The following is a 23237-nucleotide window of genomic DNA, read 5'->3' on the forward strand; positions in this document are numbered from 1 at the left end:
ATGCTCAGAATAACAAAAAACAAAAGGCCACGATGACAGCATCTCATCCGACGGGCCCTAAACAATAACCTCAGTCCCCTTCTCAGCATCCCGAACACTTAACACTGGCCGGAGAACCACAACGCACAATACTTCATATGATGACGTCATGTAGATTGAATGAGTTTGATTCAAGTCACTCCATCCTCCAGCACATGGCGTGACAGCAACTGTGACGCACAGGTAACATTTAACCCTCATTTGCACAATACTTGTTATTCTAGGATGTAATGCACACCTGCTTTCTGTTTTTCCATCATTTGAAGATGTTTGGTGTTAGTTTTTTTTTTTTTTTTTGGTAAGTGGAATAACTTCAATTTACTACATCCTTTAGTTAAGAAGTAATGGTCTTTTCCGAAAGAACAGTTGATGCAAGATGTTGTTTATCAGAGTCACATGGGTGATATATATGCACAATGTGTAATTTAAAGTTAAAAATTTCTATAGGATGCTTTACAATATGTGTAAATGCATTGGATTAGTTAGTTCCAAAGTCAACACTAGAGCTAATTTAACAAAAATACCTTTAGATCATGGTCTAAAATAATAGTACACCCCAATTAATATGTAAGAGAAAATATAAAAAAAATATTAGAGGAAAAATAAAGAAAAACATAAAAAAACAAACGTGTGTAGTTTTTTTTAAATACCTAATTTAAATTTAATGTATTATCTTTATATTCCTTATGGTGTTTGATGACCAGACTTGTATTCTTATTAATTTTACTGTTAGCTAAAACTCTTTAGTTTATATGTATCAAAATTTATTGTCTGTATTAAATGAAAAATTGATAAAATATTAATTTTTTAAAAGGGTTGTACTGTACTCATTTATGCTGTGCACTTTATATATAGCATCTATCACCCATATCAGCATCACACCAGATTCCTTTGTTTGAGATGAAGGGTTGAGAAATCAATAATCTAGCCTCTATCGTCCTCTTCTGGTTCAAAGTGGCATTACAAGATAAAAACGTTAACATTTCGTTTATAGTTAAAGCCTGTCTGTGGCTTATTTAAATAGATAATAATAATAACAATAATAATTTCTTTTTAGACAAGCCAACAATAGATGGTTACAACAATGATATACTACTCGCTTCCAAAGGAAAAACCCATGACATAAACAATATTTGTTGATTAAAAATCTTGTACTCAATGGTGTAGCCTTTGTCCTTGTTTCGTAGGTTTATTCAAAATGCTTTTAAAATCACACAAGTCAATATGTAACTTAAGCTTAATTAATCATTTTAGTATACATTTCAGTTTATGTCTTGTCTTGTAAATTGTTTAAAAACGACAACACATGAATACAAAGGGTGTTACGGTGCACTGCTATTTGCTTATTAGGGCCAAAAGTAATGCTAGCAAAAATCAACAGAAGGATACAGAGAGAGCCATTTACTGTTAAATTATAAAAATTCTTGAAATATTAGCTTTTATATTTTGGTGTCTAAATATGTTTATGCATATTAACAAGTATTTACAAGAAGGATTGTTACTTACCCAGTGGAAAACAGCTGACACAACTGAACATATTCACACGAACAAGTTCGGTTAACTGAAATACAATAAGACGCGATTGAAACTAGGACTAAAATGTAAATTTGTAGAAGTTTTAAGAAAGGAATAAATTACCTGTTGAGAGTGTCGACAGTCTGTGTATTTGATGCTTCGAGAAAATAAGGCGCCTTTAACAGTCAAGAGGTTTAAAAGGCGGGAACCCTCAGCACAAATAACCATTTCAGAATGAAATGTTTTTTTTTATTACGATATGGTTTTAAGTAAACGGTAGAGAAGCTAACTTTTTGTGTTGTTTGATAGCACACATGCTAGCTTTTAAACATGTTAACGTTTTTTAAAATATCTATAAAACCACAAATGGGGTAACACGTGGTCAAAATTAGTCATGCTCGATATTTTACCTGAACGGCGAAGGATAAGAAAGGAAAAGACGATGTGCATTTGAATTATTATAAAGAATAATGCACACACACGTAACACTCCCAGTGCAACATTTTGAGCAATGTTATGTAAACAGGCAATATGCAGACTGATGGCTATAGTTTTCTATTGGGATATGTCGCACCAAAATTGTATCTGGAACCGGTTGCCTAAACAATTATTTGCTGTGTCTCACTTGGTTGCCAATTGATGGCATCATTTCCCAACCCTACTGAAAAAACAGCTTAAACCAGCCTGGTCAACCAGCTAAAACCAGCCAACAAGCCTAGGCTGTTTTAAGCTGAATTTTTCAGCAGGGAAAATTGCCTGGCAACATTGCGCTAAAATTTGTCCAGTGTATCAGCAGTATAAATAAGTTAAAAAGAGGGATGAAAATACTGTATTATTAGACTAACAAGCAGAAAACATCCAAATTGTAGACCAGTATTAGCTCAGGGTCCTCTTAGTGCCAATGTTTGAGAGGAATGCCATCTTATTTCACCATCCACTGCAGCAGCTATTTGTTTGAAATGACAATAAATATTCAGTTAACGTATTCTGTGTAATTTAATAAACTATTCAGAAAATGTTTTGTTTACAAAAAAAAAAAGCTGAACTGAAAACCAGATACAACAGACACGAGCAAGACTTTTTTTAACCTGTTCGATTTATTTCAAGATGCGACCTTCACCTGTGTATTCCCATTCCCAATAGCTTAAGAAATCTTATTTACAGCACATAGTACAGAAACTCATCAAGATCGTTGAACTGAAGAAAAAAATAAAACACTTCACTGTTAACAACAAAAAGAATTGTGAACAAGTCACTTGAAGATCTTGAACATCCAAACGTGTATTTGTTCAAGATTTCCCTTCATAGTGAGCATTCTTAACCAGTATTGGCGGGATTGTGCAAAACTGTGTGGTTGGTGAGTCGGTGCTGGGTAGAACAAAGCAAACAAAGGGTGGAATTCATACCTAAATGTAACAATACAGCTCTGATTTTTCTTTCAAATACTAGAGGAATGAAAAACTAGTGGTAAGAATGGAAAACCAAAAAAACTAAACAGAACCAGAACGGCTGGACTGCCCTTATCACAATTTCATGATTTCTGCAGCATATTGACAAGATCATTCAGACCAGACAAAATCCGGCCACTCTTAATTTCACTTGTGTTGCATTCCCTACCAATTTCTAAAACTCCTAACCGCATTAAGCACAGCATGTGTGAGCGGTCTCGTTGCCGCAAAGCAACAAAACAAGTCAAGTAAAATGCAAGCAGTTCAACTCTAAGGCAGCATGTGAACTAAAACTGAATAAATCAAGCTCAGAGAAAGAGCATCTTTCCCACAATTGCAATAAAAGCTATGAAGCGGATCTGAAAACCCTGGATAAATTACCATACATGGTTAGATAAAGATACACAAGAGCAAAAGAAACACAAGAATACTGAAATCATGATTAAAATGCTTGTACTCGCAATCACATACACTCAAGTATTTTGTTTCATTCTCTTTTAGACTGATGACTGTTTTTTTTTTTTTTTTGGAGCGGGAAAATAAAAGAAGCCTATTGCAAAACTGGCGTTTTCTTGCGAGGCCGCACATACACACAAATCGTCCCTTGTTTCTCCATAAAAGCAAGGTCGACATGCAAGGCATATGTAAGATATACATCCCCCAATTTCAATCAATAATACATTATAACACTTTTTAGGGCAAAGAGACATATGAAAAAATAAGGAACATTTTTTTTTTGCATAAAATGGGCTAAAATGAAAAACACACACAAAAGTGAATGTAACTAAATAAAATATAAATCTAAAAATGATAAAATTAGCTTTTGTATGAATCTTAAAGCCACTTCACTTTCACATTCTTGAGGGCCAACACCTTTTCGAGGGGAATAAGGCAAACCCCTCAGGGAATTTTGGGATGTGGAAGGGGGGAAATATGACATTCGAAAAAATCTAATTTGTTCCTTTAACATCCTCCATCTGCAGTCCTGATGTAAAATGCAGGAGTCCTTGCATTTGTGTTTGCTGGCTTGTCTGGATATCTGAAGATCTGCATGTTTATCAGATGTCCGACTGTATTTTTTATTTACTTTTTGTTCTGCCAAACGCAGCATGCTTGTGCAGTTGAGCGCAGGGTCTTGCTACTGTTTGCATTGGTGGAAATGACCCATGTTCTCCTGCTCTGTGGAGCACAAGTCCTACAGTTTCCATCTTCAGAGATTTCATGGGTGCATAAGGGTTGTTTTAAGAGGCGCTATAATGGAGTTTCTGGGTCAAACTATAGCTAAGCCCCAATGTTTGGATTGGGGAGGTGGAGATACCGGGGCTGTGGTTAGGATAGAGTCAGTCTGGCTCTTTTTAATGAGTAGAGGGTTCATGAGGTGCCCTGTCTCTTCTGCTGCTGCGCTCGGATCAGCTCCAGTTGTTTCTTGCATTGCTGGTAGTAGGTGGACAGACTCTTGTTCTCCTCTATGAGCTTCTTTTGCTCCTGAGCGAGGCGACATGCGTTCTGTTGATCCTTTTCATCTTGGTCTAGTTCTGCTATCAGCTCTTCCCTGTAGAGATGGACAAAAGACATTAGGGGATGAGGGAGAATGGGGAAAAAACAAACAAACAATGCATATACTTTAGCTAGGCCCACACAGAATCTCCGCACACAGATTTCTGCAGATTTTTAGCCAATTTTTAAGTCTATGTATCTATTTGTGTGCAAATTTATATTTATTCAGTTTTTAAATTAAATTCACTTATATTATTGTGATATAATATTAGTAACATTAATATATTCATATGATTTGTTTACAATACACTTTGTAAAGTAATATTTTCTGTAATTTAGTAGATATATTATATGACAGACTTGCTTTGTTTACCAAATAAGTGGATTTAAACATTAAATAATAGTTATAAATGTATTATTTTTTTATTTCATATATTAAGTTTTTAGTTACGATTCTCCTAAAATTCCACATAAATCTGCAGATTTTTTACAAAATTCTCCACAGAAATAGCAAAAACGTCCACAGATTTTGTCTGGCCATGCCTATGGCTAAAAATACAAATACTCTGGTTTTTAGTTGTGATACATTGAAATTAAAAGTCTTGGTTAAATAAATAAATAAAAGAATCAGGACAAACTGAAAACCAAAACTAAAAATTCTTTATTTTAAAATAGCCTTTTATTTTTAATGTATTTCATAATGAACACTGGCAAATGCAGTTCTTTTATTAACAGTTTGAATGACAGAATTGTACCCAATTTATTAAAAAAATATATATATTCATCAAATTCTAATAAAACTTGTTTTCATGGTAAAATTTTACAATAAAGATGTTTTAATTAACAGTATAGTTCTTCCATATTTAATCTAAAAGCAAAATGTAAATACAGTGGGTATAGAAAAGAATCACCCCCTTCAAAATATTTACATTTCGTTGCATTGTAGCCTGAAATGAAGACAGACAGTTTTGTTTTATCTAGGTGTAATTATTCAGTACAATGTATAACATCCATGTAAAAGATATAACACCAACATGTCAGAAAACAACAACAAGCATAGAAACAGAATTCACTCAGTTGTGAAAAGGATCACCCCCCTCCTAAAAAATACTTGTAAACTCAATCAGATGTAGCTAATCACCTTCTTAACGACACACAACACAATTTAACTTTCATTGGTGGTCAATTTGATCAGCTCAGCATGAAAATACCTTTAGTGTAACATTTCAACCCCAGGTAGTGCAACTGAAGCAAACCATCAACTATGGGTGGCAAGGCATTGTCAAAAGATCTCTGGGATAAAGTTGTGGCCAGGCACAAGTTAGGAGATGGATACAAAAAAAATCAAATGCTTTATCAATGCCTAGAAGCACAGTGAAGTCCATTTTTAAAAAGTGGAATGTATTTGGTACAACACAGACCCTCCCTGAATCAGAACGTCACTCCAAACTGGATGAAAGAGCCAGGAGGAAACTGGTCAAAGAGGCAACCAAGAGGCCTACAACAACTCTGAAGTAGTTGCAATATTTTATGTCAAAGAGTGGTCATTGTGTGCATGTGACAACAATATCAACAATTCTCCCCAAATGTGGCTTGTGTGGGAGGGTTGCATGAAAAAAGCCTCATCTCAAGAAAAGCAACATAAAGTCAGAACAGAGCTTTGCCAAAACCCACCTAGAAGCCACATGAAAAAAGTGTCATGGTCAGTGACTAAAATTGAATTATTTGGCCTCAACACCATATGATATGTATGGCAGAAATTCAATGCAGCTCACCATCCAAACAACACCATTCCTACCATAAAACATGGTGGTGGAAATATCTTGTTATGGGGTTGTTTCACTGCAGCAGGAACTGGAGAACTTGTCAGGATAGAAGGAAAAATGGATGAGGTAAAATACTGACAAATTCTTAAGGAAAATCTGCTGCCCTCTGCCAGAAGGTCATCAATGGGAAGAAGGTTTACCTTCCAACATGACAATGACACGAAGCACACAGCAAAACTGACCACACCGTGGTTGAAGGAGAAAAAGGTGAATGTCCTGGCATGGCCAAGTCAGAGTCCTGATTTAAACCCCATTGAAAATCTGTGGAATAATTTGAGTACTGCAGTCCACAAATGGACACCATCAAATTTAACTGAACTTGAACAGTTCTGCAAAGAGGGGTGGGCTAATATTGCAAAGTCTAAATGTGCAAAGTTAGTAGAAACGTATCGCAACAGATTAAAGGCTGTATTTAAAGCAAAAGGTTATTCAACCAAACGCTGAAACAAGAGGGTGATCCTTTTTCCAACCCATTAATTTTGTTTTTTTATATGTACATTTTTTTCTGACATTTTGGTGTTATATCTTTTGGTTGGGTGTTATAAGCTGCACTAAGTAAATACAGTTAGATTAAACAAAAAATGTGTCTGTCTTCATTTCAGGCTACAATGCAACAAAATGCAACTATTTTGAAGGGGGGTGATTGTTTTCTATACCCACTGTAATTGTATAAAGAAAAAAAGGATCTATGTATGAAAATTAAGTAAATTTCATATGTAGGTATTTAAATAACATTTATCACATCTTGTCATTATATTACAATTATCAATAATGATCAATGATAAAAAGTTTGGTTATGTGGTAATCCCAGTGTTATTTACGTATTATTATATACTATTGCATTTTATGTGAATATTTTGTATTATCTATAATTTTTATATTGTACAATTGTTAGTTTTGTTACTTCTTGTTAGTAATTCTGACATGAGTTTTGCCTTCCTATTCTTACTTTGATTTGACCATTTAGGAATAGCTATTTTTGTTTAAGTTTTAATTAATCTGCTTTTCCAGTTTAATATTTTAATACTTCAAACACATTTCACTCAATTATAAAAGGTAAATCTTAAAATTTTATACAAAAAAAGTCCAATTTACAATGTGTTTTACATATTTAATTTCAAATTTATATGAATGGATATGCAAAGTGTGTAAAAGTTACTGATGAAAACCCCAATTCGTATTATACATGCTGATTATTTGAACGGATTCATATTCCTCTGACTTACTTTCTCTGTTTGAGAAGTGCGATCTCTGTCTGCACCTTCAGGTATTCCTGTGCCATTTTACAGTGCTGCTCAAACACTGCCATCGACTCTTTGGAGTTTGGACAAGGGGCAAGAGGCTGCAAACAAACACAGATTCATTCATCAAATGTCACAGATTTTGGCTAATTAATCAGAAATGCAAAAGTGATATTTATACCCTTCGTGGACTGAACGCCAAGATGATCAAAATGTCTCTCTCAATTTGCAGCAATGCATTTATAACCCAATTACACCATATAAATAGCATATAAAACTCTAACCCAGGCTTGATTCAATTAGAGGGCTGTTTTTACACCTTGGGAATCTTTAGTGGGAAGAGTGAGATCACAATACTCGGAAATTAAATCATCTCCACCACAGTTTCCATGCATGTGCAGTCATAAACCTAGTCTGAAATCAAAAATTCTGGACACACTGGGCTGAAACTGAAATTTTAGGTGTAAAATAGCAGTCATATTGAAATTTATTTTCAATTTCATACCTGTAACTGATGGTCCAGGGTCAGGTAGGCCATAGGGATAGAGTTATCTGAGCCATTAGTGTCTACAAAAATAAAATATAAACATTTTTAATAAATCATAAACTGAAAACTAGTCTGTCTGTATTATAGCATGGCTCCTTTTATTATGTGGATATGCAGAGCAAACCAGCTATCAAATCAGTGCACTAAGTGGTTTCTAGTTTGTTCTGTACTGCTAAAAGTAGACTGTGGTAAACAACTGAAAGAAAGCAAGAGTTCAGTAATAATAGCAGTCACGTCTGCCAAGTCTGTGACTGACAGACAGAAACCATTCTAAATCATTGATGCTGCTTACGTAACGTCTGTTGCTTTGCCTGAGCCGTTTACTGTCACTGATACTGATTTACAAACACACACACACACTCACACGGAGGATGTGAACTTTTGAGATCACGAGTGAATATCAACATAGACGGTTTAGAAATATCCTCACAAAACAGCACAATGATATAATTCCAAAGTTGCACAAAGCTCTCATAATAATGCATCATCCACAATGCCCATTTAAAAGTTAATGCATCATGCATTTACATAACGAGTTTTACATGTAGGCATGAGAGACTACATAGATTCTTACATGATCTCTGTCTGTGTGCACATGTATATCTATGATGGTTGAAGGAAACTGTAGACCAGGGTTTCTGCAGATTTCAAGTAGACAAGTCTAAGCCTTTTTAAGACTAATAAAAATGAATTTTTTGAATTATACAGGGTTAAAGACTTTAAAGGAATTTAATTTGGTGAATTTGCGGTAAAAATTACACACAGCTGTTGTGAATTCTATGTATTTGTAATAAAAAATTAATTCTAAATAAAAAAGTTTTACTGAGTTGGATTGTTGGTCATTGGGTGGATGTCAGCACAATTGAGTAGCTTTACTTGGACAAAGCAAAGTTAAAACCTGTTTAAAATGATTTAAGTCCTACAGCACAATATTTCAGTGACTCTACCTGTCCTGTCTGGTGTAATCATCCTAAAGCTTGGACTGGACGATCTGCTGTTGTTTCTGCTATCCTGTGATTGAATAAAAAAAATATGTTAATTACGCACTTTAAATACCAATAAATAAAAACAAATGGATAATGACAATGAAATATTTTCAATTTCAAAGGCTGGTTTAGCACCATTCAGAACTGATTGTCATCTCTTAAAGGGCCTTTATGAGCACATAATGGTCATCAAAAGAAAGAAATCTTGCCATTTACACTTAATCCTAAGTACTCAGTTTAAAAGGTTGTAACTTACATTTTTATTTTTCCCACACACCTCAATAGGAATTACATTGTACACAAAACTGTATTATTATTTTAAAATACACAAAATCATATAAATCTGACTTCAAGACAGAAACAGATACACTTCCTCCCTTTTTCTGGATTTTATTTGCACTGCAATCTTTTGTAGTTACACAACTGTAAAGGAGTTTGGGGCTTATTTAAGAACTGCGCACTACATATAATGAAAAGGGATGTACTATTAAAAAAATACATTTGAAATGAATGCACTTTCTATTTATCGAATAATTATAAGAAATGTTTTACTTGCTGGTCTGTTATTGTAGGTGTATCATTGTTACATGTTTACATTAATATTTATCAGAAAAATCTGACATTGTCATACCTGCCAACACTCGTATTGTTTCCCAGGAGTCTCCCATATTTCAGACCCATCTCCTGCCACCCACTCGTTTTGTTATTTCTTCAGGAAAACTACCGTAATTTCACTTCGCCCTCGGGCCTTTACTTTTTGCTAGTCTGTAACACCCCGGTAGCCAACTTTGGTATAGTATGCGATTGCAGTGGCCGCCCATAACCCGTTCCATTACTAACACCAAGTACAGTTACTAACCCGGTTCTCAACTGTGTTATTCAGACAAACAAACACTGGCAGCTTTGCCCCCAAGTCTCCTGGTATTTCGAAGACAAATGTTAGCAGGTATGGACATTGTATTATTTTTTTTTTGCCATGATGTATATTGCGGTATGCATATAATTTCAGATTACTTGAATAGCTCTATTTGGAAAGATTTAATTCAAGTATTTTTCTATGCAGTTCATCTGCATGAAATATAATAAATTACCAGCAAAAATTTATAAATAAACAGTGCTTTATGGTTTTCTAGGAATTCGAACACTATTCAAGTACAGTAATTGAACAATTAAATGTAAAATAACATGATCGTCATTTTATAAATGATAAAAAAAATAAATAAATAGAATCCTGCGATGTGACTATTGCAGAAACACACCTGACATATCGATGCTCAAAGAATGTATTATTCAGCCCTAATTTTCTTCACGATGATCGAAATGAACAGTGGCTGGTTATTTTCCATGTGAATAACAGGGTGTCTGGGCAGTTCTTTGTCAGTGAAAGTTAAAACTAATGCAGAATCATTTTGCAAAGTTTTCACAGACCAGCTTTGATCGTTCCAATTATGGCAGACGGCTTACATACAGCAGTGCAGTCCATAGAAGCAGCAGTTAATTGGACATCTATGTGTAGCCACCAACACAGCCTTAGGTGCTGCCTAAACTTTAAGTGAACTATTTTCCCAAGCGCGCAGAGAACAAGTGTGAGAGAACAGAGCTAAATGATGTTAGTTCAAAAAGCCCTGTAGGGAAAATCTAGACAACAGTGTCTCAACATTCTTTAAGAAAACAGATTGTACACCTTTCTTTTTTTATTTATTTGATAAACTGTGTCCTCCACCTGGAAACTCTTACTTTACTGGAGATATAGCACCGCTTCTTGTTACCTGGCTGTATAAAACATTACCTCCTATAGTGTTTGTAACAGCTTAACTCTTCCCGATTCATAACACATCGCACCAATGAAAGTGTGAAATTGAAGCATCCTACCTGACTGGCATCTGTACCAATGGCAGGAAGATCCTGCACAGATCTGCGTCTATGAGGCTCACAGGTTGCTGCAAAAGAGAGAGAAATGACAAAGAAAGAAGAGAGGAATCTGATGAGTCGTAGTGGTTGGTGTATAAGCTCTCACCACAGGGACGTGACAGTCAGACAGCTGCACTGATTAAATGTCCAACTCTAGCGTGACAGCATCTCTTCCAACGCGGCCTTTACATGAATAAACCCTCACAAGGCCTTCCCAGCAACACACACACACACACACCTTACACCAAAAACCGCAAACCACACCTACAGAATCACACAGGCAGCTTGGCCTTCACTGATTGGACAGCTCCTATCATGGCGTAATGAATGCGATATTGCTTTCAAAAGACGACTATAAGTGTGTACCCAAGGAAAAAAAACAAAACAGCAATGATAGGAGCTGTAAACTCAATCATGACTAATAGAAGATAACACAAGTTTACTAAAGAAGTCTATATACAAACATTCACACAAATGACAATTCAGTTAAAGGATCTAGAATAGTACAAGCAGAAGTGAATGACTGATAGACTGTGACTTGCTATAGAAGACGTTCTTCAGGTGCCAAAAATGACATGATGCGAATGATGAGTATATATTTTAGGTTAGGCACAACGTCATTCTAGACACATCATCTGTGGCAGACATTTCATATATTTGTAATTAGGTAAAGAAATGTAAATGTAAATAGGTGTAATAAGTCTAAATTTATATATAATAAATATATATAATTCTGTTCCAAGAGAAAAAACAATAATGGGCTATATGCACAGTTGGTGTTTTCAGTCAATATTTACAGGATAATTTTGAGCTTTTGACAGCTAATTATATCTTCTGGATTTAAAATATTTTTTGGGGTGGGATTAAAATCAATGACAGTGCGAATCTGCTAATGGTGTGATGACTTATCGGTTTCTCATTATTATTCATAGCAGAGTTTGCTTTTCCTATCCGCTTGTTAAGTGGTGACGTGTTTGTGACGTATGTAATACTGTTTCCGGGTCCAAGCCGCCATTCATTTGAGTGGAGAAATCATTCGTTTATGATCACGTTTTATTCCTATCACACATTAAAGTTAATTTTACATAAAGTCATAGTGTACACAACAATCTCTAGGCTTGCTGCATAACAAATAGCAAATATTTTACAATTTATAAAAAAAATTCATCACTTTCTGGCCATCGGATATTAGGCATGGACATATATACTGCGATCGTGATTTTCAAAAGCATTAAATCACTTTGTAAACGTTTATTATTGGCATTTCATAAGTCTCCCCATTCAGTTAAATAGAGCGCTTGGACCCGGAAGCCGCTTCGCGTGACGTCAGACTTAACAAGCGGATGAAAAGCAGAATGGTAGACTTTCTTTTATCAGTTGAGTTCGTTCTCAACCATTCAGACACATCACTTATTGGTGCTGCTGTGTTTACTTATGTTTAAAATAATACAGATTACTAGCAGGGTTAATGGTTGGAATAGACACGGCAAGAGACCTGCTGCACTGCTATCCACTGTGTCTGCATTTAGACCCGGGGATTGAAGAGGAGAGAAGTCTTCTTCATTTAGTGTTTATAAAAGTACAATTATCTTTATGATGTTATAACGAATTGTGGTTGTGTATGAAATTATGAATAACAAATGTAGCAGGGCATTAAAATACTTACTATTTATTTCTTTGTCGTTTAACTTTGTAAACTATAAAATCATGTATCTCCTTACGGTTTATATCTTATTTTGTGAGCCAACTGACCACAGTTGTTCGCTCCCCTCTTTTTCCTCTGCTCTGCCGGCCATTCCCCCTTCTCCCTATGCTCTCAGAGCTCCAAAACCATCAATAAGTATATATTTTTTTAATTTAGAGGTAGACTTGAACTGAAAGAGGGGGGTTTTAAAGTGAGGGGCCCTTTAAATCATAAAAAGAGAAGAAAAATCGCTTAAGCGCAGGCGGCATCATTAGCAGCAGGTTAGTGCTAAAATTCCATTGAAAATACTGGGGTAAAATTAATTTCAATATCTTAAAGACATGGCGCGGAAAAATATAATTTAAAGCAGTGCTTCTGACACCCACTTTATATTGTATCTCAGCCAGGCAGTGAAGATCCCTGTTCTTTTAAAGAAATCAGATATTAAACGCGACGATTTTGTATGGGCTGACAATTAACAGAAAGCTCTGAGGCTATTTGACTGAAATTAAAAGTCTGTGTGCATATACCTCATTGTGAATAAATAGGGTTGTTGAGAGTGGTATGTTACTTCATGCATATCTCTGCTAATACAACTAACAAATGAATTGGCTTATATGCTAAACTTGAAACAGAATTTCTGTTAACAAGATGGTGTTGCAAGTTTCTACACAGAATTTAACATCTGAGAGAAATCCATGGCATTATGAAACGGCCAGGACAGAATCACTTACTAACCTCATCTATTCAAAGTTGCAACCAGTCTTTAAAGTCTTTACATCATGCTCAGCTCTTCCTGATTAATTTCACTTTATACTCCTCCAAGAATACAAAGGGTAAATAAGGCATAACCGCATTAAGTGGTATTTTCTTTGCAAATAATTATGTTGCTAACACACAACCACTTAGAAAATCAGCCTAACCTCATTTAGTTTTTTTTTACTTTTCAGCTTATGATTTGTAATCATATGAAAGTACTTTAATAAATAAAAAAAACAAAACTAATAATAAAAATTTCAGTTTGTTCCACTGAAAAAAGAAAAATATTCATGCAAACATTATCCTAAATTATAATGGCCTTTTGATTAATTTTTATGACAGACTCATGACAAGTTAAGTTGTCTTGGCAATGTTAAGTTAGGGGGTGGGGGGGGGGGGGGGGGGGGGGGTCTAAAGTAATCTAAAAACATCTAAAGTAATCAGCTGTATGCCACAGATGATGTTGTAAATTCCTAATAAGTAATCCAAATATAAACAATTAACACATGACCAAAAAAAAATAAAAAAATAAAAAAATCTACCATAAATATGACGCCAACTCTTATTGTTAATAATGACTGTCACTGATGAGGTCAATTCGATGCCAAAAATGATTACAAGAATAACAAAAATGATTGACAGGACAAGAGCGTGCATGCAGGAGGGATGCAATTCAGATGCCAATCAGATTTTCTCATTGTTACACCACATTATTAACCTTTTCATCATGCAACTCCTGCTTTCATTTACCCCACCCCGCGATCCTTCAGTGTCCCCATTTCCTTCTGTTTTATTAGAGATGATGATAATAATAGCAATGACCCTCAATGTGAAGGAGATTCATCAAAACCACGTCCACTGAATTAATGAAGGAGTTAATGAACGTTTGTGTGTGCATGTGTGTGGAAAAAGGAGAGCAAAAAGCAAAGCGTTTGGAGACATCCTTTCTGCAGGCGAGACTATAAGCCCACTGAGAGATAAAAACATCATAAACACACACTAGCCTATTCACTTTCACCGGCTACAAAGCCAAACAGGAAGACAGAAGCAGGCATATCAATCCACATCCCCATCTCCATTCACCACGCATGCTTTAAATCTCTGCTTATCGTATTTTTATAGCATTTCAAAAGGCAGCCATGAGAACGGGGTGTTCAAATCATTGCCTGATGTTCACTACAATCAAAATGAAGAATAAGAGAAAGAAAGATGAGCAGGGGAGAGAGAGTAGTGATTGGAATGGCTGTTACTCCAGATTCACTGTCCACCATCAAACCTGACACAAATGCATTTGAAGAAAATGTTGAGTAAGAAATTAAGTGGATAAAAAATGAGGGCATAGTGAATCTAATAATAATAATAATAATGCAGGAGACAGAAACTGTTTTGATTAGCCTTTGAAATAGTTAATCACCAAGTATAACAGCATGAACAAGTCAAGCCAATTATTTCTGTATTACTAATTCCACAATGACCAATGTGTTTCTATGATCTTTCATGTTCTTTATGATGACTGCAGTTGAGTTTTGTAAATTAATTGTACAGAAATTGCACTCAAAAATAAATGTAAGCTTGTTTTATCCACAGTAATAGTAATTATAGTGCATTAATAGAAACGTTTTTCCTTTAAAAAACTCATAAATAAGTTTGTATCATGTCATTTTAAATTATAAACTCACAATTAGTTACAATATTGAGTCTCACAATTCAAAGACCAAAAGCAGATATTTTTTCTATTAGTATCTGCATTTTGCAGTACTTCATTTCACCCCTAGAATTACTTGTTTCTCTAAATTTGGAGCATATTTGAGATAATTCTAAATCCTAAATTTAAAAAAGTCAGAACTGGATATAAAATAACAAATGAAATTTGCAAATGCGATACACAAAAATCTGATTTTTATAATTTTTATTTTTTAATTTCCAAGTTCTGCTGGTTGAGGCACATGCTGAACTTTCCTTGCCAATCTTAAGCCAACAGTGATCTTTTGTTTTTGTTCAATTTGGAATTTCCTCAACCTTTGCAGATCTCAGGGGATAATTGTTGGACAACTCTAAACTGTGAGATAATTTAAAATTGTAAGATACAAACTCACAATTCTGAAGAAAAAAAAAAAAAAAAATTCACAACTCTAAAATGTAATTAAAACTCAAAACTAAACATAAACAATTCAATGCAATTCTAGACATATTAAATTTCAGAACTGTCAAAAAAAAGATTGCAATTTCCATTTTACTGCCATCAAAAGTTCATTAAAATGCTTTTGAACTAAGAGCAAGCAGAAAGGGATTATTGATACATTTTATTGATTTCAATAACATTTTCTAGTACTTTTAATTGTTTTTGATATTTTTAGAGCCCTGTTTTATTATGCATCTTCTGTTTGAAGCCAGACAGAATCTGCAGATATTTTTTGTTATTTCTGCGAAGAATTTTGTAAAAAAAATCTGCAGATTTATGCAGAATAATTTTTGGAGTATCATAACTAAAAACTTATATGAAATAAAAACAAATACGTTTTTAACTTATTTTTAATGTTTACAATGCAAATCCAATTAGATACATGCATTTTATAAGCAAAGAAAGTCTCTCATGTAATATATCTACTAAAAGACAAAAATATTACTTTACAAACTGTATTGTGAATAAACCATACAAACATTTTTATATTAATCAATAATATTGCTGAAATTAATTTCAAACCTGAATAAACATAAATTTACAAACAATTACAGAGATTTCTGTGCACAGAGATTCCGCATGGCCCTACTTACAGTGTGTTGATTAAAGTTTTTGACTCTTCTAAATCATAAAAATGATGATGCAGGTATTAAAGAAATGTGCCAAGTGAACATATTTGTTTAATTAAAAAACAATGGTAAAGGCAGTTATTCACTTTTGAAAGGGTACTTTACAAGTCAGAATAACTATTCTTCCATCCATTTTTATGTGCATTTTGGATCTGCTCATTAAAAGTCATGTGATTTTGCTATAAGAGATCATGTAATGATAAAAATGTGTGTGAATGGACAAACCAGCAGGCTGAGCACATTGTAAAACATCGGAAATTTTGTTTTGGTCATTCTAAAATGCATTAACCATTTCAGTATTAGTGTTATTATAGTATTAATGACCTCCGGAATCAGTTTTTTCTTTTGATATTTGGCGCCAGTTATTTAGGAAGGATTTTGTTCTCTTTGACTCATTGGTTGGAAACGCAGCTTTGTTCGCATGTCTTTTATGCGATATTTCTGTTTTGTGCATACATTTAATTTGCATCTTTGCATGGAAACATAGCTAATGTCTGTCTTTGTTTTGGCCTTAGTAAACCCTAAGATTCAAACCATAAGATTATTACAACCCTGATCATACACTGAAAAAAATGATTTATTGGATTTCATATTTTTTTTAAGGTAAGAAGTTGCAAACAATTTATTTGGACTGAATTCAAACTACTTCATTTGCTTGTTTAACTTAAGCCCATATAAAGTGTTTGCAACCATTTACCTTAAAATTTTCTAATGAATTTACTTTTGTCAGAGTAAGTTGAAGTTAATATATGCCCACAGCACAAATCTGTGCTAATGTATGAGTAATGCTACAAGTGAGATTGACGGAGGACATATGACAATCTGGAGAACCAACCAAGAACGTGCTCACGCGTCACAGTGACGCCCTCTGATTAGGAGCTGTTTTGCTGGGAGCATCTGCACTCCCGGTACCTGTGACGATGATCTTGGGAATGTCCAGAATGGTGCCATGTGATGCCGTTTTACGGTGACCTCGCTTATATTGTGGACGTGCTGCAAAAACACACATACAGACACGCGCATGTAGCGACAAACACAAGCATGCAGACAATGTGTGTAATGAGACAGAAAGAAGGGTGCAGACAATGTGTGTAATGAGTAAGAAAGAGAGAGAGAGGGAGCAGAGATAAAGACAGACTGGGTGAGGGGCGTCGCGCCATCCTTTAGCTTCTATTAGGACATACATGCAACATATATGTACAAGCATGTAAACAAAGCGCATACATCCGTGCAGAGGCAAGAAGCCTGCTGAACTACTGACTGCAGAAGGAGAGGAGGCCATGCAGCTCTTTTGTGTCTTGATGTGTGTTTGGGCGCACTGGCTGAAGTCAGCGGTACACTAGTGTACACTCCATTCAGCCAAGTACAGAAAAGTGAGGTCAATGTCGATAAAAGGGACACTGTTAGTGATGTGTTTTTTTTTGTAAACATGTCAACCTAAGAACAAAATTGATAACAGGAATTGACAGGTGTGGAGTTTAAAGTAACAATATTATTGTCAACTGAAAAAGAGAGAAAAAAATATTAATAAATGTAGGGCCCCATGATTTTTACCATGTGGGAAACAGAGAATCATGTTCATTGCATTTTCAGCTTGTCGACTCACTAAATGATGATATGAACAAGTAAACTTGCTCTGAAAATGATTTCATGAGGATTTAAACATTTTAAACTTGGGGAAAAAAAGAAAGATAATAAGATCATGTATACATAGAAACTAAACTTTAAAAAGAACATTTAAAATACATCTAAAAGACTGGGTTAGCTCTATTACTTATTACAGCAGAATGTACTTCTTACACTACTACTGCTAATGCTAGTAAAAATAATAAAAAATCTTTAAAAATACATGTATTTATTTATTTTATAACGCTATATCAGCAGCATAGGCTACTAGGGTTGGATTGATAGACGATGCCATCGCCCATGGCTGATAGATATCACGATGCTGAGCCAGTATCGCAATCCTCTGCCCTGCCCCTGTTTCTCCAATTGTCATTGAAATAACGCCATAGGTAGTTGGTAGATTTGTAAAAGGTCTGCCTCCACAGCTGGAAAAAATCCTAAAGGAAACACTGATTAATTATTCATAAATATTTAATTCACCACCACCTATGGCCACGATATCATCGTCCATCGCAATGTTTTACATTAGACATCACACGATACCAAATTGCTCGACATCGCCCAACCCTATAGGCTATTATTACTATTAATAATATTTGACATAATTAATAATAAAAATTCAATACATAAATTTCAATCATAGCAGCTTAATGCTTTTATGAATAATCAGACCATTATTTTCCATCTTTTAATTTGAACAGGAATTAAATACATTTTTATAACTTCTAAAAATGTAATTCTGTAAATTGCAAAATAGTATGTTTGCAAAATTGTAACCTTCATGATTATAATAAACTACTTTTTGGATGAATTAAACCTAAACCATCAAAATGTAATCTGGAAATGAATGAAAGATAGTTCACAGGGCCCTATAGAACAATTTAATTTAAGGGTATGATTTGTGAAATGTCATTGTCTGTGAGGTTCTGGGTAGGTCTGAAACTTTATGACAAGCATGGAAGCAGCATAAGTTACCTGGAGAAGCAAAGGGTAATCTGGGCTCCAATTCGGAGAGTTCGACACTCATTCGTTTGCTGTCAGAGGAAGGCTGAAAATGTGACCTGCCAGGAAGACTCTCTACGCTGCTGCCTCTGGAGAGAGACTGACCAGAAATGCCCTGAATGCACAAAAACACAAGTTCCAAACATGAGCTTCTTTGTATCTCAGTCTTTGTGCGGTAATGTGGACAGTTAATGAATTACCTTTGGTTTGTAGGGGAACTTGATTGTATCATTACTGCCAGGGGAGTTTGTGTGCTCCATGTTGATGTCGTTCTTATTGCTGGTACATGTGTAGTCTAAATGTGAGCCTACAATAGAGAGATATTACATTAAACTTGACAACTTTACCAGAGACTTCAATACATTTTTAAACAATCCAAAATTGACTTATATCATTGCTGTTCTGATGTTTGAGGTAGTTAAAATTTTTTACGTTTTCGTAAAAAAGTCTCTGATGCTCATTAACGTTGTATTTACGCATGTTTAAAAGATAAAATTGTGAAATATTTCATCATGCTGTCAACGCCCATTTTTAATTGTAATGCAATAATGTGAACATTTGTAAAGTTGCTCTGAAACAATAATTATTGTGAAAAGCACAATACAAATAGGCGTGAATTGAATCAAAAGCAATTGTTTCTCTATAAATGCACACAAGATGCAGTTCTTTTAAGCACACCAAGTTATATCAAACATTCTGAAGCTCAAATTAACAATCAGCTATGTCTAAGAATGTAATATCTAGAGAAAAAAAATATCACAAGTTTTTATTAAAAGTAATAAATTGACAAAAGTGTGAATTACAGTACGTACTGCCGCCTATGCTGTTAATATGAATCAAACAACAAAACACTACTGGATAAGGCTTGATTCTGACTGATCTATGCCAATAGGAAAATTATCACCAATCATGAGTGGGGCTTGTTTCTGTGGCATTACAACAGGGGGAAATCTAGAACAGTGTGTATTTGGACATCGCTTTTTTTTGGCAATTATTTAAAAAATAAACGGGTGGGTAGGGCTGTGCTTATAAACAATGCCAATGTCTATCACCGATGTTTTAAAAATATCCCCACATCCTCTCTACAACCGCAGCATCAGCAACAATCTGCCACCAAAAAAACAGCGCAGGAGCACATGTGATTGAATTCATTCAAACAGCTGGTAAAGACTAACTGCTCTTTGGCTACAAAGCTTATTCATAAACGGAGTGGGATTATTTGTTGAAGTAGAGAGTCACAAATCTGGAGACCCATGACCCAATGCAAACAAATAGCAATATTTGATAGGTGAATGCGGGTGTAAGCGTAAAGATACTCAATCAAGTCTGGGTTAGGGCAGCATAAAACTATCAGCGGGAAACACTATTTCTATATAGGACTATATCTAAAAAATAAAAGCAAATAAACAGTTATATATCTACAGCATAGAAGCAACAAGGACACATTAAAAGAATAAATCACCCCAAAAAAGTACTCAGTAATTGCTCACCCTCAAGTGGTTGTATCAACCTTTATGAGTTTGTTCTTTCTGTTAAACACAAAGGAAGATCTTTTGATAAAAGCTAAAAACCTGTATCTATTGACATCCATTGTGGAAAAAACTAAAACTATGGAAGTCAATGGTAACAGGTTTGCAGCTTGCTTCAAAATATCTTCTTGTTTGTTCAGCAGAAGAAAGAAGCTGTTCCAGATTTTGTGAATTGGGTGACTAAATGACGGCAGACTTTTCGTATTTGGGAGAGCTATCCCTTTAAGGCTCTTTCACACAGGCAACAGCAAACATTACTGCCCAGGAAATTACTGCCCAGATGCCCGTTTTTCCCTTAGTGGAAGTATTTAGTCTGTTCGAGTGTGGTGATCTCATAAGAATTACGAGCTTAGGTTTCAATTTAAATATTGAAACCTGTTAAGGGGGACGCAGGAACATGAGAAGGAGTTATTATTGACAATGGAGGATGATTCACAGCTAGCTGTTTTGGGAACCCAACACTGATTGGCATGTTGAGTTCTCAGAAACAGGCACACTATCCATGTTTACAAGTAGACCTTACTGTCATTTAAATTGAAAGATTTAACGGAATCAAGTAAGCTGTATAAAATGCATGAGTGAAATTAGACAAACTTTGGGCAGTGGAAATCCTAAAAAGGTTGAAAACCCCATTCCTAAAACATTTATTAAATATTTCTATTTTTTTTTTATTTTATTTTAATAATTTTTATTTACTTTAATTAGGTTAAGACAAAAAAAATCACCATGTCAGAAGCCCTGATGTCATCATCCATCAAAATGCTTCTCATTAGGCATCAAACAAGGCCTTATTGGTTAACATCTAAGAGAAGTAGCTGGGGTTTTTTTTTTTTTTTTTTTTGTTTACACACGCTGTGGACTCAAATTTTGTTCAAACACCATGAAAAAAATAATTTGTATAATAGGTCATCTTAAAAAAATGCATACAATTTTTTTACCCCAAATATTATAACTGTGACACTATTTTAGTCAAAGCATCTAAACCATTTATTTTCTCACAGACTCCATCATTCAAATTCAATTCAATCAAATAGCCAAGAACATTTGTTATTCAAGCCTATACCTGTGCTGGTGGCTGAGTTACTCTGGCCTTCATCTGAATACTGATAAGGGTACTTAAGAGGCTCTTCTGATCCTGGGAAATACTAGAAGGGGAAGAGAGGCACAACAAGATGCACAATATATTCAACCAGGAAAACTGTGATGATTTGCCAGACATGCTAGCGGTGTGGCATTACCCCCATAAGGTGGCTCATAATCTTCACAATCTCCTCCATGGAAGGCCGCTGCGATGGGTCTTTGGACCAACAACGAGTCATCAGACTTTCTATGGCCTTCGGCAGATTCTTAATGAGAGGCGGACGTGTTCCTGCAGAAAGAAAAACGATTCAAGCTTCTAAACTTGAACCTGTATACTACAGCTGCAGATTCAAAGATAAAAAGACCTGTATAATAGGCACAAGAACTCATACGTATAACTCACCACGGTGCACAGCCCACATGATGCGGAAAGCAGGACCACCAATTTCATCGAAAGGCTTTCGGCGTGTGATCACCTCCCAGAGAATAATACCCCAACTGAACACGTCACACTTTTCACTGTAGTTGCTCCCTGTAACAGACGAACAGACATTGTTTACACCTGGTAGGCATTTTGATCAATAAGATCACAAGCTGACAAGGAGAATGCATGCTGTTTTAATTGGTCTCTTTTGTCAACTTTAGAAAACCTTCCTGACTTTACAGGGTATATACAGGAATCTGAGAGTACAATTTAATACCTTTTAACACCTTTTTTAACACTCTTTTCATATATTTTAAGACCTCATCGCCACTTTGTCTAAACCGGTAACATTGGCAACATTTTAAATATATTCACTAAACACAGATTATAAGAAACAAATCCTAAACTAAAACATTTTTGATTTACAAATATTAATCAAGAAGGTGTCTGACAGCACATAAACAGCACAGCATTCCAAAATTTCTAACTTTAGCAAACAACAATCATTAACGTTATACATCTGTAAAATCAAAAATTATGCAAAATTTATTACCTTGTAATTTAACAGCATTTAAGACTTTTTAAGGGCCTTTAAATTTTTCTAAATTAATTTATCAACTTTTAATACTTTTTAAGACCCCACAGACACCCTACTTTAAGATGAGATTGTTGTCAGGAGTATACATGCTGTTTTTTGAACTTTCAATCAAGTACTAGAGAATATTTCTAGGATAACTTACAAACTTACTAGGATAAATTACAAATAACTGAGAAAGACAACAATAGAAAATCATATGAAGAGCAGCAGCTTTAGTTAATGCTCTGACAGCAGCACAAGTGCCAAACGCTGTTGGTTTGTTTTAATCAGGACTGGTAAAGGAATGTTAAGCTTCTCATATTTTCCAGAAAGAATTTCGCCTTTAAATCAAACTCAAAGTGAACAAACCAATCCTCAAACAGCAAAGCATTTAAAGCATATTCTTTACAATATTTTGATCAAATAAAAGCAGAAACACTTACTGACCCCAAATATTAATTGATAGTGATAGCATGACATTCCTAATGCATCCTAAATCTGGACCTTCTAAATCTAGTTTTTGATATGAATTTAACTGTAATTTAAAAAATAATGTAAAAAAACTTCAAACATTTTAAAAAGTATTCTCAAACCCCAGACAAGATACACAGCATTAACAGAAATTTTTTTTTTATCTATCCGCTTGTTAAGTCATGACAAATGGAATACTGTTTACGGGTCCAAGTTGCCACTCATTTGAACAGAGAAAATATTCGTTCATGATCAATTTTTAGT

The 23237-nt window shown here is 34.8% G+C and overlaps 1 protein-coding gene across 10 annotated transcripts in view; it reads right to left on the bottom strand.

The window, feature by feature from the left end:
- Positions 1-2632: 2632 nt before the first annotated feature.
- The window catches only part of map3k7 (mitogen-activated protein kinase kinase kinase 7), a 45966-nt gene continuing 25361 nt past the window's right edge, over positions 2633-23237 (bottom strand). For 4 of the 10 annotated variants that reach the window (XM_087296879.1, XM_087296878.1, XM_087296874.1 and 1 more), the window contains 11 exons: positions 21905-22033; positions 21660-21790; positions 21485-21566; positions 19093-19199; positions 18866-19007; positions 17177-17257; positions 10972-11039; positions 9061-9124; positions 8072-8133; positions 7552-7667; positions 2633-4554 (listed from right to left, as the gene is read on the bottom strand). In XM_087296879.1, coding sequence (XP_087153005.1) covers positions 4374-4554; positions 7552-7667; positions 8072-8133; positions 9061-9124; positions 10972-11039; positions 17177-17257; positions 18866-19007; positions 19093-19199; positions 21485-21566; positions 21660-21790; positions 21905-22033 — 1163 coding nt within the window. In that variant the 3' untranslated portion in view covers positions 2633-4373. 10 annotated transcript variants of the gene reach the window in all.

The sequence above is a fragment of the Danio rerio genome, chromosome 20, assembly GCF_052040795.2.
Source record: "Danio rerio strain M-AB ecotype USA chromosome 20, GRCz13ab, whole genome shotgun sequence".
In the NCBI taxonomy this organism is placed as follows: Eukaryota; Metazoa; Chordata; class Actinopteri; order Cypriniformes; family Danionidae; genus Danio; species Danio rerio.